This window comes from Oxyura jamaicensis, chromosome 1, assembly GCF_011077185.1.
Source record: "Oxyura jamaicensis isolate SHBP4307 breed ruddy duck chromosome 1, BPBGC_Ojam_1.0, whole genome shotgun sequence".
Taxonomy (NCBI): domain Eukaryota; kingdom Metazoa; phylum Chordata; class Aves; order Anseriformes; family Anatidae; genus Oxyura; species Oxyura jamaicensis.
In genome coordinates, this window is record NC_048893.1 from 157,132,910 (window position 1) to 157,152,576 (window position 19,667).

The 19,667-nt window shown below is 37.6% G+C and overlaps 1 protein-coding gene and 1 long non-coding RNA gene across 2 annotated transcripts in view; both read left to right on the top strand.

Moving 5' to 3' along the window:
* Positions 1 to 1,165: 1,165 nt before the first annotated feature.
* SLITRK1 (SLIT and NTRK like family member 1) lies at positions 1,166 to 5,930 on the top strand. The gene is made up of 2 exons (XM_035319736.1): positions 1,166 to 1,323; positions 1,513 to 5,930. The coding sequence occupies exon 2, from the start codon at positions 2,552 to 2,554 to the stop codon at positions 4,628 to 4,630; it is 2,079 nt and encodes a 692-aa protein (XP_035175627.1). The 5' UTR covers positions 1,166 to 1,323; positions 1,513 to 2,551; the 3' UTR covers positions 4,631 to 5,930.
* A 3,753-nt stretch (positions 5,931 to 9,683) lies between these two features.
* The window catches only part of LOC118163229, a 23,102-nt gene continuing 13,118 nt past the window's right edge, over positions 9,684 to 19,667 (top strand). The window contains exon 1 of the long non-coding RNA XR_004748933.1: positions 9,684 to 9,743. This is a non-coding gene — a long non-coding RNA (uncharacterized LOC118163229). The remainder of the gene's footprint in view (positions 9,744 to 19,667) is intronic.

Genomic DNA, 19,667 nt, shown 5'->3' on the forward strand with positions numbered 1-19,667 from the left:
CCTCAACGTGGCGCCAAGTCTCCTTTCCCTTTTTTCTCCTAATGAAACCACTAATATATTTCTTGTGGTGCTTTCTTTCTCAGTGGCATTTTATCTCTTCTGTCCCGTTATTAATTTATTGGGCAGGCGTTTTCTGAGCCAGAATTCGTCTCTTTCTCTCTTTTTGTCTGTTCCGTTTCTCTCTTCTGTCCCATGTCCTCCCCCAGCTTCCCCCTCCCTCCGCAGTCCCTGCCCACCGCAAAGGCCAAATCCTCATCCTGGGGACCCGAAATGGCCACGGCAACTGTTGTAACTTGTCCGCGGTCTAATTGCATTAATTTGATAAGATAATCGTGGGCAGGATGTCTAATTTACTTGGAAGCGGCAGCCATGTGTGAAAAAAAAAAAAAAAAAAAAAAAAAATCCTTTGACCAAATTAGCATGCCGGCGGGACCAGGGGTGCAGTCTCCATATGGCTCCCTGGCTTTCCCTATAAATAACCCCCATCGCCGCCCGTTGCATCCTCCCCTACCAGTATGCTGCAAAGTTCACCGGCGGCGCCGGACAGGAGAGGCGCAGCCCCGGGCTGCAGGAGGCACCCGGCGGCTGCCGCCCCCGCCTCCTCTGACAAGGCAGGGGGAAAGGCAGCTTTCCACTTGCACCACCGGAGGGAGGTGCAACTGGTTCTTTGCTCGTAGGCATCTGAAACACGTCCAAATGATGCAGAAACTTTTGCGTGCCTGGCTCCTTTCTTTAAGGCCAGGCACCGATTTTTTTCCGCTGTGTAATCGCTTTTGTCAGAAGGGTGGGAGCTGGAAAGGGCGGCGGGGGGTGGGGGTGGGGGATGGGGAGCAGCTGTTGTATTTCCACACAGCGGGTATTAGGAGTATCCCTAGAGAAATATATATGCGTGCACATACATGCCTATCTGGAATTATATGTATGTAGATAAGAATGTCAAAATGCACAGCTGTCAGTATCAGCCTTCTCCTCCCCTCCTTAAGGGAGACACTGTAATCTGTAGGTACCGTGAATTGCTAACAGTGCAGTAATTCCCTCCTCCCTCTCCCCTTTCTTCTCCGTGATCATCTAAATTATAAATATATATATATAATGCAATAATCCACGGTTCTACATTGTATAGAGAGCGCCAGAAAGAGACCAAATCCAGCATGAAACACTATAGACTGCAGGGGAGGAAGAAATGCATTTAAAGCAAAGATAAAAATGGCGTGCAGCATAATTACCTCAAATTGCTATTCGCTTGACACCCTGACACTAATTCTGTTCAAGCCATTGGGACATACAATAAGGCAAATACACCTTCCTCGCCTGCTTGTGCAGGTATGAATGTGTGTGAATAGGGGCAATAGGGATCTGGTCGGGAGGAGGGGAACGCTAAACTTTTCATTTTAAAAGAAAATGAATAAATTAATTAATCTATTTAAGAGAAACCATCTAAATAGATTTAGCTTATAATGCCAGTGTTTTTAATGCTTGCCCTGTATGTGAATTGATTTTTTTTTTCTCCAGCATTCCCTCAGCAGTCGGATTTTTGCCACTGCAGCTCAGCAGAGGGTGTCAGATCTTTCAGAGTGCACCAGGTTGAAACGAGCAGAGCCTCTTAGCAACTCTCCCCCTGCGTTCCTGTGAGTGTGTGCGAGCTTAGCGTGCGGCTCGGCAGCAGCGGAAGAAAACGGAAAGAAGAGCGAGCGAGGGAGCGGGCGACGAGGGGAGGCAGCGCGGCCGGCAGGGCGAGGCGAGGCGCGGCGCGGTCGCTCGGTCGGTCTGTCGGTCCGTCGTTCTGTCGGGGAGCCCCGACCCCGACGCAGGCTCCCGCCGCCGCCAGCATGGGCAGCGGCGCAGCGCAGCGGGGGCAAGGGGCGCCGCGCAGCGCCGGGGGCTCGGCGGCCAGCGCCTAGGCAGCGCCTTCAGCACCGGCAGCCCGGACAGCGCCCGGCGGGCGGCCCCGCGCCACAAGGTCAGCCCGGCGCCGAGCCCGAGCCCGAGCCGGAGCCGGAGCCGGAGCCGCGCACACGCGCAGCCTCCGCGCACACCGCGGCGCGCTCCGCCCGCTCCTCTCCGGCATGCGGCGGCTGCCGGCGGCCGGCACCGTTCCCCTGACGGTGAGACAGCCCGGCCTTAGCTTTCCTTAGATCTGCCCTTAGCTTCTTGCCCGGGAAGCGTCAGGGAGGGAGGGGGGTGGGGGGGAATCGAGGAGGGGGATTTTTTTTTTTTTTTCCTCCTTCTACTTTTTTTTTTTTTTTTTTTTTTTTTTCCGTGCCTTGCCGTACGTGCCTGGATAGTTTGTGGATATAATTATTGACTGGAATCCGGGCTGTTGTAATTCTATGTGTGTGTTGGGGAAGGGGGGGGGGAGAGAGGAGAAAAGAAAGAACCCCCCCCGCTCCTCCGCCGACCCTTCCTGCTCCCTCTCCCCGCATTTTTTTCTCCCCCGTTGGTGGTGTTTCGGACATTTCATGTATTGAATGGACTGGAATTGCTTTCCGTGTGAGGAGGATGGTTGCTGTTACTTTGTGATGAAATCGGGAATGAATTGCTCGGTTTAAAAATGCTGCTTTGGATTCTGTTGCTGGAGACGTCTCTTTGTTTTGCTGCTGGAAACGTTACAGGGGACGTTTGCAAAGAGAAGATCTGTGCCTGCAACGAGATAGAAGGGGATTTGCACGTAGACTGTGAGAAAAAGGGATTTACCAGCCTGCAACATTTCACCGCCCCAACTTCCCAGTTTTACCATTTATTTCTGCATGGAAATTCCCTGACTCGACTTTTCCCTAATGAGTTTGCTAACTTTTACAATGCAGTCAGTTTGCACATGGAAAACAACGGTTTGCATGAGATTGTTCCTGGGGCTTTTCTTGGGCTGCAGCTGGTGAAACGCTTGCACATAAACAACAACAAGATCAAATCGTTCAGGAAGCAGACTTTCCTGGGGCTGGACGATCTGGAATACCTCCAGGCAGATTTTAATCTATTGCGGGATATTGACCCGGGAGCATTTAGGGACTTAAACAAACTAGAGGTGCTGATTTTAAATGACAATCTCATCAGCACTTTGCCCCCCAACGTATTTCAGTACGTGCCGATCACCCACCTCGACCTTCGGGGAAACCGTCTTAAAACCTTGCCTTATGAGGAAGTCCTGGAGCAGATCCCAGGCATTGCTGAAATCCTGCTAGAGGATAACCCCTGGGACTGTACTTGCGATCTGCTGTCGTTGAAGGAATGGCTGGAAAATATACCCAAAAACGCTTTGATCGGCAGAGTGATTTGTGAAGCTCCCACTAGGTTGCAGGGCAAAGATTTAAATGAGACCACAGAGCAAGAGCTGTGCAAAAAGAACAGAGTGGATTCTAGTCTAGCTGCTCCCCCTGCCGAAGAAGAAACCTGCGATCCTGGTCCCATTCCAACCCCCTTTAAAATACATGGCAAGGAAGACCCTGCCACACCAGGATCTGGTCCAAACGGAGGTACAAAGATTCCTGTCAACTGGCAAATCAAGACTAGACCCACTGCTGCTGTATCGACAGTTAGCACAAAGAGCAAGTTACTGACTACCTTGTCCTGCCCTCAGATCTGCAGCTGTGATCAGATCCCTGGTTCAGGTTTAAAGGTTAATTGCAATGACAGGAACGTGAGCAGCTTGGTGGATTTGAAGCCTAAGCCATCCAATGTGCAGGAGCTGTTTCTGAGAGACAACAAAATACACACCGTCAGGAAAACCCACTTTCTGGATTACCGGAAACTTAATTTACTCGATTTGGGCAACAACAACATAGCCACCGTTGAGAACAACACCTTCAAGAACCTCTTCGATCTACGATGGCTGTATATGGATAGCAACTACTTAGACACCCTGTCCCGAGAGAAATTCACTGGGCTGCAAAACCTGGAGTACCTGAATGTGGAGTTTAATGGGATCCAGCTGATCATGCCTGGCACCTTCAATGCAATGCCCAAACTGAGAGTCCTCATCCTCAACAACAACCTACTGAGGTCTCTCCCAGTCGACGTTTTCGCCGGGGTCTCGCTTTCCAAACTGAGCATACACAACAATTATTTCATGTACCTCCCTGTGGCGGGGGTGCTGGACCAGCTCACCTCCATCACCCAGATTGATCTGCATGGCAACCCATGGGACTGTACTTGCCCTATCGTGCCTTTCAAACAGTGGGCGGAGATGTTGCGCCCCAAGGTGATTATGAGTGATCTGAGGTGTGAATCCCCAGAAGATTTCTTCAAGGAGGATTTTGAGTCTCTCTCCAATGACGTGATTTGCCCTCAGCTGAAAATATCACCCACACTAATTTCTACCAACAAAAACAGCACCGGCTTTGCAGAGACAGGTACTCACTCCAACTCCTACTTGGAGACCAGCCGGGTCTCCATTTCAGTGCTGGTGCCAGGGCTCCTGCTGGTTTTTGTGACCTCTGCTTTCACGGTGGTTGGCATGCTGGTGTTCATACTGAGGAACAGAAAGCGGTCCAAGAGGAGGGACGCCAACTCGTCTGCATCTGAAATCAACTCCTTGCAGACAGTCTGCGACTCATCCTACTGGCACAATGGGCCCTACAGCACCGACGGGGCCCACAGGGTTTACGACTGCGGCTCCCACTCCCTGTCGGACTGAGGCGGGGGCGGGGGCGGCCGCCACCCGGGGACCAGCCCTGCGCTGCTTGGGAGGCACACGCCAGCCAGGAACGGCTCTGCACCTCGGCTTCCTTCTGTGAGAAATAAAACACACTCGCGCGCTCTCTCCCTTGTTCCGCACTGCAAGCGCTGTGCCCGGTGCTCGCTGGGGGGAGCCCGGCGCCGGGGCACAACTCCCCCAGCTTGGCGCAGCCCGCCGCGACGGGAGCATCCCCCGCCCGTGCTCCGCCCGGGCTACAATGGACGAGCGTGGACACCCTTCCTGCGACCCCGGCAGGGAAAACCACGGCTGTCGGTTTTATTGGCCTTTTGTTCTGTTGTGCTGGGGTCGTTTTGCTTTTCTGCCCTCTTCCCTTTTGGACGCACCCCTCTCTGAAAGGCGAAGAGGAGGGGGGCGGAGGAAAGGCTGGTGTCAGCCTCCTCCTGACAGCAAAGCAGGAGTGGAAAGTTGCACGAAGGCATGAATGTAATGTAAATAAATGACTCCGAAACAGACAAATGAACAAAAAGTAAAATAATAATAATAATTAAAAAAAAAAAAACAGACAAACAAACAAACAAACAAAAAAACAAGTGCTGCATGGCTCGCATGGATACAACGCAACCCAGGGACGCTCCAGCCCCCGACTGGAAGCAGCGTCTAGTTCACACCATCATCCCTCTTACCTGATAAGTCCCTTCGTATCAAACCTTCTATATAAGAAATACAGTATAATAATAAAAGTGCCATTTCGCCATTTTTGTGTGATCAATAGGCAGTAGAAATCGTACTTTTACTGTGGAAAAATGTAAAGGTTTATTTAAGACATAGTTGCATGAATATTCTCATCTGGTTATTTTTTATTTATTTTTTTCCGTTGAGGAGGGGATGGCTTTATTGGGAGATATCTGTTTTCTTGATGGTGGGCTTGATTTCTTTTTTGGGGGGGGGAGGGGGGGGAGGCTTTGATTTTGTTTTCTCTCTCTTTATCAATATACATATTCAGTATTGCCTTTCCATCTGAATGTAAAAATTAGTACCCTTGATTTATATTATGGTAACAGTGTAAACATTCAAAACAAAACAAACAAACAAAAAAATCCAAGGCAGTTAAGCATGACCAATTAATGTCACTCTAGAGCTTAGGCTGCAAAGTTTAATGGTAGAAAATTATGTGCTGTTGTAAATCTTACTATAACTTGAGGAAATCAGAACTGAGGAAGCAAGTGAAACTTACTAATTCTACTTGAGGATTTTATAATGGCATATTTTTTCAGTATTAAAGTGAAAATGTTTTCAACTCCGGGTCCTCACCATTTTTCCAGTACCAGCCCTTGCAAGTGGGTTATCTGGGTTTAGGGGACAGAGCCTCCTTTCAGCGCTCTCTGTGTGTGCTTCTCTCTCCCTCCCCCTCCCTGCTTCCCTCTCTCTCTCCCTTCCTCTCTTTCATTCATTCACACGCAGAGGCATAAACACTCTCCCCCAATGTAAATAACACACAGAAGTTTCCTGCCTCCTCTTCCTTGCCTCTCCCTCTCTATCTTTTTTGTAATGCGGCAGTGAATCCCTTTATTAATACTGTGAATCTCTTGCTGCTAGTGCTGCTGCCACCCCTTCTGCACACACTGCAGATATATTAGGGATGTTAGTGGGAATTTGATTTAATGGACTCTGCCTACCTCGGTCTCATTAAGCCAGAGATGGCTTTCACTGGTCAGCACTTCAGGCCTGTATGCAGCTTGCCGGACTACTGGCGTGGTGAGGTTGCTGCATGCGGCTAGGCTCCAGCAGCTACTGGAAGTGGGAAAACTAATTAGTGAAAGGGCTTTCCCATCCCTGCTCTGGATTCCTACACCTTTAATATTAGATGCTGAAACAAACACAGTGCTGGGTTGTGGTTAGACTTCAGGCAACTTGCATTTGATCCTGTTCCTGTATAGGAAAGTGCCCCTAAACCTTGTAATACCTGTAAAGGCAAAAAACCCTGCAAAAAACCCTGCAAATCACTTGTAACTCAGAGCTCAAGTCCCAGTGGAGATATGGAGAATTTCAGTCACGTTGCTTCTGGCTTTCTCCAGGCAGAGAATCCTTTTAAAGAGTAAAACACCATAAGGGACTTGCTAAACTTCAAATACTGATTCGGTTTGCTTTATAGAAAATGCCCACCTTTGGGATATACAATGAGAAAACAGACATACATACACAGACACTGCAATTGATACACTACTGAAAATGAGGCAGAAGCCTGATCCCAGGTGTTACTGAAGTATTAATTGTGACGAATGATCATTCTTACAGAATCCTTTATCATTATGGAAAAGTCTGCAGTCTCCTAGAAAATACCTTGAAGTCTGATTGTACAGCTCTGGAAACAGAATGTCCTGTTTAATTATATAAATCATTCCTATTTCAAGGAACCTTCTTTATTTCCTCCTGCTTCTTTGTTAGACTGATTGTTCCACAAGGGCATACTATGTAAGACAAAGTGATGGCAGTAGTGTCACTAGTTTGCTATTGTGCTTGAGAAGAAAAAGAAAATGCATTTAACTATGAGACAGTATTTCTGCCCTTAAGAGGCCATCAGCTTTAATTTAAGCATTGCAACCCCAAAATATTTAGGAATAAGAAAATACACTGGACTACCACTTCAGTCATGCTCCCTTTTCCATGATATTGCAGTGATAAAATTGAAGAAGTGAGAGCAGTATAAATACACCCCATGCTAAAAATCATTATTATGTTACAACCACTGTTATGGAAGTTAAAATAAAAGATATAGTATATTAAATATGCCAAGTCACTGGCTGAGGCCAGACATGCATGCAATCCAGATCATATAATACTAAATATATATGATTATGATTCATCATTGAGAATAGCATAAGCTTGTAACTTTGGTCCTCCACTTTCCTTAAAGTGCTAGTTCATTGGCACACTTTCATAGAAATGTTGGTTCAATTGGGGTATTGAAGCCATGCATTTATGAATGCTTCTGTGTTTTGGATGGGGGAAAATAACAAAACAACCCTTTCTATTTCTGTGACACTTTCTGATTTTAACACTCCCATGTGTTTATTCAGTCTCTCAGATATTCTCCCTTAAGACACATAGATCATCTAACTCTCTGAGACCATATCATTATCAGGTTTTGAATTTCAATTTTTATCTTATTTATAAAATTGGCACTTCCAAGGCCATTTTATATTAAAAAACAAACAAACAACAACAAAAAAACAAAAAAAAAAACAAAAAAAAAAAAACACCTCCCCCCAAAGAAAGGAAGGAAGGAAGGAAGGAAGGAAGGAAGGAAGGAAGGAAGGAAGGAAGGAAGGAAGGAAGAAAAAGAAAGAAAGAAAGAAAGAAAGAAAGAAAGAAAGAAAGAAAGAAAGAAAGAAAGAAAGAAAGAAAGAAAGAAAGAAAGAAAGAGAAAGAAAGAGATTAAAGAGGATGCATTAAAGGATAAGGAAGTGCAAATATGTGAAATATGCATAATTAGCTGTCTGTCATTAAAAACAACAAAAACTGTATATGTTTTGATTTATATCAAGCCTGTTTTAATAATACTTTTAACATTAGAAGGCTGAATAATATCCTTCTCAATACATGATTTTTCTTTTCTGCTAATTTAAGAAGAATCTCTTCCGGCATAACATATATCACATTAAGTTACTTCTCTCTTGTTTCATTCATCACAATAGATTCAATAGTTTTTTTTGTTTGTTTCAGAAAGGGCATAGATGAAAGACACAGACAGTTAGTTAGTTGAAACAGATAGTTAGTTGAAATAAAACAGAACACAGCAAAATACCTTTTTACCTTTTTTTTTTTTTTTTTTTTTTTTTTCTCTCTGAAAACACTTCATCTAAGAATAGCCTAGACTTTAAACTGTTGCCATAGAAATATTTCTGCATGTATGGTAGCCTCTTGCATGCCATTGCAGAAGACTGAATGGAACTTTAGTAGCAAATTGATAAAGTTTTAAGTTAGATGTTACATATATTTTTGAGCATAAGTGTACAGATGAAACTGCAGAGGGGTGTGTTATTACATTGCTTTACTAAATTTTTTGGTTGTGCCAGGTTATTTTATAACTTTAGAAAAATTCCATTGAATATACAATCTTTCAGATCTACTAGTAAACTGAGATGATACAAACTGTAGCAAGAGTGGGATCAGATTTTGTCTAATAGAAAAGAAAAGGATTTGTGTACTTTACTCAGGTAAAAAAGATGTTTTTTGTTGTTGTTGTTTGTTGTTGTTTTGTTTTTTGTTTGGTTTGGTTTGGTTTGTTGCTTTGTTTGTTTTATTTTGTTTTGTTTTGGTCAGTGGCTTGTTCAGTTGCAAAACAAAGCAAGATTTTGTTCAAGATCTTAGTGTAGTTGTTTATACCATTTTCATCAGCCAGAACATGTTTTGCTATATTTTTATTCGTGTGGTCCAGAATGAGCATTTCTAAATGATTACAGACTTCCTCAAATAGATATTTTTGTATGTAGAAAAATTTCTGTAGGTATATATGTGAAGTAGGACAATTTCTTTGAAATTTATTCCATGTGTACGTTCAGTTCAGATTTATGTGACTTTTGTGATTTATGGTACAGGAATTTCAGTGCAATGGGCAGGACTTCTGAATTGGCTACTGCACAAGTACTTCTTTTTTCACTATTTGGGAACAAGTCAGAATGTGAAGAATTCACGGTGCTAAAATACCATTATGCTAATTTTTTTAATAATTAAAAATATTAAAAATATTTATGCTAAAATACCATTGCACTAAATCACCCAGATATTTGTTTAATATTTAAAATGCTCTGAACTGTATTAGCTGTATGGAAATGGCCAAAGAAGATTACAGGAATCTTTTTATTATCCTCAGTTTTTCCCAAGCATGGCAATATTATAATTGGAGAAAATGCGGACTGAAAAGTGCTTCAAATACTGTGTTATATATTCATTCTCATTATGTATATCAGTGGTAGCTTAATGGGTAAACTTGTAACAGATGATATTCAACATAATTGTCTGAATTTCAGAAACTGTTGTCTTATTATCTTGTAGTTGGAGAAACATAAATTAGATTCTTCAGTATTGCTTCTTCAAGATTAATTGCCAGGTCAATCAATATATCATCATGCTGAATGGTTTCATTTACCCGATAAAGTTTCTGAATCAATTTATGTTTATACTTCTTAAATGCATTCTTCAGTTATGTGAGAGAGAAGCAAACTCAGAAGAAATGTCCCTGAAGAAAATAGCAGTTTCCTACATCAGTCACTTGAAAGCTAAGACTGAAAATGCATAGTGAAGGAAGGACAGAAATAACCCATTGTAGAAGACACAGTTGACTCTAAGGAAATGACTGCTTTGAGTGCCATTATTTTAACATTATTGGTGGGAAAAAGTGCTTTATAATATTATTGGTTGTATCAGAACTCCTTCTCCATCTTTCTCCCTTTCTATTAGGTTGAAATATTGATAATTTTCAGAAAGTTTCAAACTAAGCCAGTAGAAAAAATAATCTTAGCTTTTAATGGCTTCTGTTGATGTCATGACTGTTCAGACAGAGCCCTCAAGCTTTGATCTCAAAACAGGTTTGTATAAGCATGGCTTGTCATGCTTGGTTTGTATTACTTTATAATTCCTGAAGCAATTGCAACTATCTTACAAATGGACAGTTTAGCAACAAAGTTCATCAAAATGTGGCTTGTGGGGAAAAAAAGAAAAAAGAAAAAAGAAAAAAAAAAAAGAATAGGAAGAAATAGGAAGATAGCTTTTTTTTTTTCCATTTAAATGAGAGTTCAGGAGAAGGGTGAAAAAGGTAGTGCAGATGAGCTATAAAGAAATTAAGAAGTGGTGGAAAAAATTAGGTTATGTGTTTCACTTTCTGGATCAGTATATACCCAAGAATGTAGGTGGTATCTGTCTCACGTAGCTTGATGGGTTTGATTGAGATGCTTGTGCACAAACCATCAGTGTCCTCAGAAAAGGATTATCTGAGACATATGCATAAGGCTGGTAGATACAGTATAAGGACTAGGGTACACTCACATATTTTTGGAGTGTGACTAGAGCCTAGGTGGGATACATTAGAACGTTTCAAATTCCCAGTCGTGGAAATAATTGAATTGAATCATGGATATACAATAAGAGACTGGTGACTTGGTTCACTTGGCCCACATAATTGATTTAAATTACTTTTGTTTCTGAGCTGTTTGCATGGTGTTAAAAGATTCAAGGCTAGAAAAAGATATGGTCAGCTGGTGATCACGCAAGATACTTAAAGGTACAACAAATAGCACTGTGTGTCTATCAATGGGCAAAGGATTTAAACTCTAAATGTAATTAAGTTATATACACCTGAACCATAGATGATTAAATGCAGTTTAGAACTAAATCAAATCCTCAACATTATACAAAATGAACCATGTCAAAGATGGTTAACTGAGACACGGCATTTCATTTTTAAGAAACTTAAATTTAGAGGGTATCAGTTGGGTCAAAAGTATCCCACACATTTTTTCCATCTGTCTTCTTAACTTGGATTTTATTTTTGTCTTTAAAAATTGCTAGTTCTTTGACTTGGAGATTGTAGCCTAATGATTGCTTTTGGATGGGATGGACTCCTCTTTCAGCCAGAGCTTTTAGGAATTGATATAGTACATAACTATAATAAAAACATCATAACATATTAGAACACTCAGGAAACAAAAATGTAACAACAACAACAAATCCAGACAATTATTGTTTCTCCCATAGTAGCAAATAAATGGTTCTTGGGTCAAGCTTGAAATATAAATGAGGAATATAATACTCCAGGGTTATAGTCATTATTGGAGTCATTAAGAGGATCACAATGAGAGATAAATGCTAGCAATGGATGAGAAAATATAGTAGTAAGTGTTGTAGAAAAAAAAAATATATATATTTTATGAAAAGAAAGTGCCAAACCACAACTGGTTTTTCACAGGAGGATTGAAAAAGGAAAAATATAATTTAAGGAAAAATCTAATTTAATTATGGACACACTGTAACAACCTATTCACATGAGATATCTTAAAGAGAAGACAGATGGTAGGAAAGATTTAAGTTCAAGATGTAGAAGATGTGGCTAGACTCCAGAGTCTATTAGTCATATTGTAAGTGGATGTATCAATTTGCCCAATCATATATGGCATGACGAATGTTGTGGTATCGTGGGCACTCTGAAAACAATATGAACTTTTAAAGAGAAGTGTTAACGTTTAGATTGGGTAAAAATGGGGAGAATGAAAACAAAAACAGTGTAAGATTTTTTTTTATCTGCAGTTACAGCTTGGGAAGTGAATAATTCAAAAGTAGTTACTGGGGTTATAAAGACTGTTTTATCATGTGCCTTTATTATAGAATTTTATCTGTTTTAGTTAACTTGTTAGGAATTCTGATAAACATGATCTACTCAAAATACAGACGTGATGTTGATTCTCTCTTATGTGCCATGGTAGTTGACCTTGACCGTCTTCTTTTTTTTTTTTTTTTTTTTTTTTCCCTAATGTTTATGCGGGTGCATTTTAACTGTGGTATTAATTACTATCACAAATTTTGTCCTACCCTATGATGCTAAACATAGTGGAGAATTATATTAATAATAGTAAAAATAATATTGATATATTTTAGGTTAAAGGGTTCTCTCTTCTCTTTTCTCTCTTTTCTCTCTTTTCTCTCTTTTCTTCTGTATACAGTAAATCACAGTATAGGCAGAAAACAACCCAAATATATTTTCTCTCTCTCTCTCTCTTTTTTTTCTTTTTTCTTTTTTTTGGCTTTTGTCTTTTTCATGCACGGGAATTAAATTATTCAGGAAGAAGAACTGTAGGCCTGAACAGCACACTGAAAAAAAGCTACTGGTATTGACTTAAAGCTTCTTTGAGGAGCAGGAGGCAATAAGTTTTTGAAAGATCTTTCAATGACCATACTGTTATTAATAAGCAATAATATTAACTAAAATTTTAGTTTAAGACAATAGTCTTCAAGAACAGAATAAATTATATTTAAGATAATTATTAGATTATTTTGACCTTATAAGACATTACTGAAATTAAACTGTGAAAAAAAAAAAAAAGTGGTTCTTCCTACAGATTCATAAATTACTAATTTGTCCAAATTTATTAGCTTAGTTACATGTGTATGTATTAAATAAGACTTATCTGTATTTTAAACAAATTCATAGTATTCATAGGTTGTAATCTGAATAATAAATGTAAGGATTCTTAGTTGATTTTTGCATTGCATCTGAGCATGTTATCTAATGGATATTGAGAATTCAATAATTGTGAAGGAAAAAAAATGCTAATGAGATTTAAAAATAGGTTTCACATTTTAAAGGATACATTCTGACTACCAGTGTTACACCATTAGCAGAGTATTGGTCATGTAATTCTGTAATATAGTTTATTTATATGGATATAGTTGGTTATTTGCTGTGGAAGAATTGAGAGTACTCAATCATAACCAATAGGATAACAATATATATATATATATATTTTTTCAACATATATATTTAATCCAAACTTTTTTTTTTTTTTTTTCCTAAATGTTGGAGTTTACATATTAATTTAATTTTTTTTTTTTTTGTGTGTGTGTAGAGATCAGAAAGTCAGTTGCAAATACCCTATCTTGATCAGGAATATCAGTCTTAAATTCTCATATAAAACCAAATTGTCAAACAGAAAACTTAGAAAACTACTGTGTGACATATATCCTTTTTTCATTTTGGACTGAGTGCTCCATACCATACCTCTTTGGCTGGAACAGGATCCTATATCCTACTAAATTAATAAAAATAGACCTTAAGCGAACCCCTAAGCACTGGAGCCATAATCAATAATAGATAATCCATAATGGTTAATCCATTCGGAATAAATGCTTTTTTTTTTTTTTTTTGAGTTCTTTACTAGCTCTGTCCAAGATAAGTAGACACAATAAAATTTGTACTTACAATTTGAACGTATGATTTGATTCTACTTGTTCATTTGGAAGTGTGAATATGCATGGTGTGGGCTCAACATTTGACTCAGAAATTCATTAATGGTCTTTAAAGTTCATTTTAATTTTTGTTGGGCTTTGGTTGGTTGGTTGATTGTGGTTTTGTTGTTTTTTGTTTTTGTTTTCATTTCCAGTTTCCTAGGGCTTAATTACAAACTTCCTTTTCATAAATCCCATAGGATATCTGTAACTGCCTCTGATGTCCCTGCTTTTGGCTTTGCCTGGCATTGCTTGACTGGACAAGCATATGACTGGACAAGCATACATCAGCAAGAATTTTTGTTTAATTAAAGAATAAAGAAATAAGAATGAGTTTAGTTTGTCATGTGGGCTAATATTTTATATTAAAACTACTATAATATATTGGCAGGATTAACTTAAGTTGCTGTAGTTATGTCCAACATCATAATACATAATTCTTTTTGAACTCAGGTTAGACATATAGGACTGTATTTTAGAATGATCTTAAAGCATGGTTAGATACTTGACAGTTTTACGGAATTCTAGGGTACCTGAGATACATGTTTAAAACATTTTATTTTTCCTGACTGGCAACCATATTCCTAGCAAGATGCTTTAGCATAGATTAAGTGGATGATTATGTTAAGGCATCCTAAGTGTTCCCTGGCTGGAATGTAACAGCCATACTGTGAGCATATAAATTTAAACATCTCGGTCAGTAACCAAGCAGTTCCTAAGGCTGGGTGTGCTAAATCACCACTTTTATCATCACTATTTAACTTGAATATTGCTAAAGTTAAGTGTGATAAATGTCACACTTATGAATAACATATTCAGGATGAAACTTTTTATTAAAAATAAGAATGTATACATATAAAAAGGGAGCCAAAGACTATTCATATATTCATATATTTTCTTCCTGAAAAATCATAGTTTATTATAAACAAAACAATATATTGCAGATATATATAATTGATGATCTTTGGTGATTTTTTTTTTTTTTTTTTTTTTGGCAATGACAGACAGGTATATATTTGCTTGTAAAATAAAAATAACAACTGCAACAATAAAAATTCGGCTTTTTATGAAGTCTTTTATTTTCATTTTTTCAAAAGAGTACCTCTGTTGGCTTCAGGAGAAAATCTCCATATTAATTCAATATTAATGACATCAGAATTAGGCTTTATCATTGAAAAGAATAACAGCCAACTAACCCTTATAGCAAAATTTATGCTTAATTTTTTGATAACTACAAAATATTTTACGTAATATTGCCCCAAATAAACATAGAAAAATCTTGTTTATTTTACTAAATTTGGTCCAATTAAACAAGAAAGACAACAAGAACAACAACAAAAAACACCAACAACTATATATATATGCGTGTATATGTATATATATATATAAGTTAATAAAAGGGAAAGATTAAAATAGCTTTAGTCCAACTCCTTGCTTCTTAGAAAACTAAGCTAAATACTTATGTCAGTAGTGACTGAAAGTTACCAATCACAGACTTCTCCATCATCTCTGAATCTACAGAATGAGTATAATTCTAGATAAAATCCATAATGCACATATTTATTATGTGTATAACCACAACAACATAACCACAATTGACAGTAACTGACAAGCCAGATTAAAGGTATCAGGTCAGAGGTCAAGATACTAGATTTTTTTTTTTTCTCTCTTTATGAAACCATGATTCTGACAAAAGATCTAAGCTTCTTTAAATCAGTTTTGATTATGTTTTCTTGGATTGTAGATTACATACACCAGGTTGATAGATGTGGCTATTAAGACTTTTTGTTTGTCATAAGCTCTGAAGCTGAATTTTTGTATACTCTGATGAATTTCTCATATTTGCCTCCTACTGAACAAGTCACCTTTGTCTTTCTGCACAGTCAGTGGACAGAAGTGGGAACTTTAAGGCTCAACATGATATTTGGGGATGTCAAGAGCATTTCAGCTGCAGACTAAGATACCAAATTAAGGTTCCTAAATACCGTCATATGGATATGAATTGAGTGCTTAAACTCTTGTTACAGACAGTGAAGGTTTAGTTAGTCAGTACAGTCAATGGAAAATAGAAATAGTTACAACTCAGTTTAAATAGACACTTAACAAGGAACTCATTTTTTAAACATTTAATATCATTTGGGTTTCTGGGGGTATCCCATCTGGCCTCTAGCTGTGACTAGACTGCAATTCTTTTATTGGCCCTGTGTCCTATCTGGGATCCCCATGGGTGTGCTGCATGTCCAAGGTGTCATAAGGTATCTCAAATGGTACCAGTCAATTACATTTCAGCAAAGACTATGTTTCTCATTGTATCTGGAACTTAGATACTTTGTTCACCTCGGGACAGCTATGTTTGGAAGTCTTAATCTCTAGATAAACCCTAGATATTCAGAAAGAAATTAAGTATGTTTAAAAAATTTTATTTATTTCCATTGACTTTAACAGGAATCTGAGGCACCTAGTCTAAATACATATCTATAACTATAGACAGAGGAATTAATTTCCTCAAATTAATTCCACACTTTGAGTCTTTCATACTCCTTTGCTGTAAAATGGCATATTTTCATTTATCATCCTGCATAGAGACATGAGGATTCAGGTATCTAGCCTCCCCCTCTTCCCTGTTGCCCCAGTAGGCAGGATAACTGGAAAATACTGGCTCTATGCTTCATCTGAGCTCCCAGTTTCCACAGGCACTTTCCACCACATCTGAGAGTCTGATTCCATGAGGAAAGGGTCCTACTCAGCATAGACATATTTGATTCTTGGATTATGGCTTGTTTTGAGTGGTAGTGGTGCTGAAATATGGAAGTTTTAGCTCTTAATCTCTCAGGAGCATTAAAAACACAAGTGAAATATGAAAATAAGTGGAAATTGTTTCCTATCTCAGAAATATCACATATACGCAGAGATGTAATGTCAATTCAAAATAAGTCATGGTGATGGCTATTAATGAAAACAGTATTTTCCTCCATTCATACATTTATGTTGTATTTATTGCAGAAAATTGCATGTTATTACATAAAAATCCATGTTAAATGTAAGTTTATACTTTCCTCCTGAAAATAATTTTGGAGTTATGAGTAAGATTAGTGGAGATCTTGACAGGAGAAAACACAAACTGTTAAGAATTTAACTATTTAAAAAGTTCCTTTACGTGCTTCAGAAACAAGGTGTAAAATCCATTTCCAAGTTGAAGTTACTAGAATTATTATAGGATTCATAGTAATTGACTATATGGCCTGTTATCTTCAGTCAGATTTAAAAGATTACAGAAAACAGCATTAAAGCAAAAATGAATTGGCCTGAATTACTTAGTTTCAGAACCATCAGCAATGGTTTTAAATCAAATAAATGTTGTCATCTGGCTTCTGTCTCTCATGAACAAGACTGCACTACATAACAACCATACATAATTCATAAAATATAGTTTTTGGGGAAAAAAAAATACTTCCCAAAAGTCTGCATTGAAATAGAATTACCATTTGAAGAGAAATCTGAGGAGGATGAAGCAGAATTAGGAATTTCATGCTGTATTTTTCACTACATTAGGCAGCCTGTGTGTGACAAACAAAAACAGATCAAGTTTTCATTCCTAATTAACTATGATCCTCGCAAATTATGCATATGAACACAATTCTGTAAGCAAGTTTTAATTATTTTCCATGTTAATATAGTACTTCAAACTACATATTGTACATGACTGTTATCTTCATCACCACACTGTCTTGCTCATCAGGTTCAGTGTGTTATTAAAATTTTCATTGAATTGCCCTACAGAATGGCAGAATAGTTTCAGTTCATTAACTTTTCTCTCATTTTACCATCTATCAAAGTAAAGTTTCAAGCTTGAATTCTATCATATAATTTGTGTAACAAACCATTTGTAAATGACCAGGTAGATCTTGGAGACATTTTTTTAAAATGAGTTATATATTTTTTAGCAGTTTCACAGTATTTTCAAAAAGACACATGGAAAATCAATTGCAATATATAGATAAGTCTTCAGAAATATGAAAGAAGACTTTTGCCTTTTCAGTTCAACAGCAGTTATGATACCAATGCATTACTCATGGTGAAAAATCTAAAGTTGCCTTATAAAATTGGAACAATTGTTTTTCATTCCAAGTTTGAGGTATCTCAAAACTTTCAGACCACACTCACGGCCAAGACTAAAATAAAAGCTGTCTCACTTCTTCATCCCTTTATTTTGATAATATATAATAGAAAAGCAACTCAAATGAATATAGAAATTAAGTTTTAAAACAGCAATAATGATACCAAAAGAAAAGAAAAAGGTGAATAAATAGTATTGTAGTCAATATTATAAACAAATAAGCAAACAAACAAATAAAAACTTCATAAATTGTGAGACACATGGAAGATTCTCCTCTTTCCTTTCACAACCTTTCTTCCTACTGATCTCTACATAAGAATCCTGTTAATATTTTTAACATATCACTTACCCACCCACCCATATATAAAATATGATAACCTTATTTTAATTTGAAATATAATTCCATGAATTGACGTCCAAATCAAGGAGTGTAAGACTATCTAATAGTAGAATCATTGTATTCCTATTCATAGTCTTTTACGTCGATGTAAAAATCAGCATAAACAAGGCCTAATCAAAGTTAATACTATATTTGTTTGGTTTTGCGAATGCTATATTCCACTATATCTTACAAATAAAAAATAAAAAATAAAATCAATGTATTCAGTGAAAATAATGTAGTAATGGTTGGCAAGTCTTTGACCACTAGATTCTGTTCTTAAGTCCCTGTGTTGACTTGTAACAACATAATATCTAGAATATCTATCTTTTAATATAATGTCTAAAACATATGTTTGAATTGGAGCAAATACAGGTATGAATATGCTGGTGAGCTGACATAAATGGAATGTTAATCAGAAACCAATTATTTCTTTCTAATTTGGGCACTAAATAACCAGCTACAGAAGAAAACTTGTTCATATTGATGTTAAAAGAGTGAATAAAGCAAGTAAATTAAAATCTTAATGTATATATCATTTAAGACAGCTTAAGGTATCTGAGAAATCTGTATGGTGATGGTAGATGTGACACAGTATGTATAAGAACCTTCTGGAGAGACAGCTGAAGACCATATACTGTATTTTAGGACACCTGAAATGTTGCTGACACCTTTGTTAAGGCAATTGAATACGAAGGAGAAAGGTAATAAATGACACTAATATCAGTTGGCTCAAGAGTCCTACCCAGGACTTAATCTGTTAAAAAGTCATACTGCTTCTTATTTTTCTTTTCTTTCTCACGAATCATGCTTTTATTTTCAGTTAAACTGCACACAGGAATTTTCTTTCCAATTCATGTAATGTAAATTATATATGAATTACAAGTATCTTCTTGTTTCAAGTGTTATAACTGCTGGTAGAACACAGGCCTTACTTTGAAAGCTTCTAAAAAGGTAACAGTATCAGTGTTTCTCTATTAACTCAACAAAGCAAGTCTTTATACAAAAATAAAAAATAAAAAAAAAAAAGTAAAACTGAATAGCATTAGCTAAATATGAAAGCAAAATGTTTATAGTTCTGTAACAACAACAACAAAAAAAGAAATCTCAAATATATTGCATGTTTTTTTATTATTATTTTATTTTTCATTGATGAAATATACAAACCAACTAAAGAAAAATAAATGTCTTAGAAATAGAAGTGTCTGTCATTTAAAAAATCATCATAAGGCCTTAGTACAAGTGAAAAACTTTACCAAATCATTTTATACCCTTGGGCTGGGTTCATATCAAATAAATTATGGCAGCTATAAAAGGTACCTAAACTAAAAATCAAACCATTTATAGATATTTCTACAGTCAGTAAAGAGTGAGAGATGTACTGCTAAAGACTGTTCTTAATACAGGTGTATCTTAAGTAAGATGAAGTGCCTAAACATTAAGTTGGATGAATCAATGACCTGGAATTTAAAAGAAAGCTTTTATTTTATTTTATTTATTTTATTTTATTTTATTTTATTTTATTTTATTTTATTTTATTT

Coding starts and splice junctions, on each gene's coding strand:
- SLITRK1 (XM_035319736.1), top strand. CDS start 2,552: ATGCTGCTTTGGATTCTGTTGCTGGAGACGTCTCTTTGTTTTGCTGCT.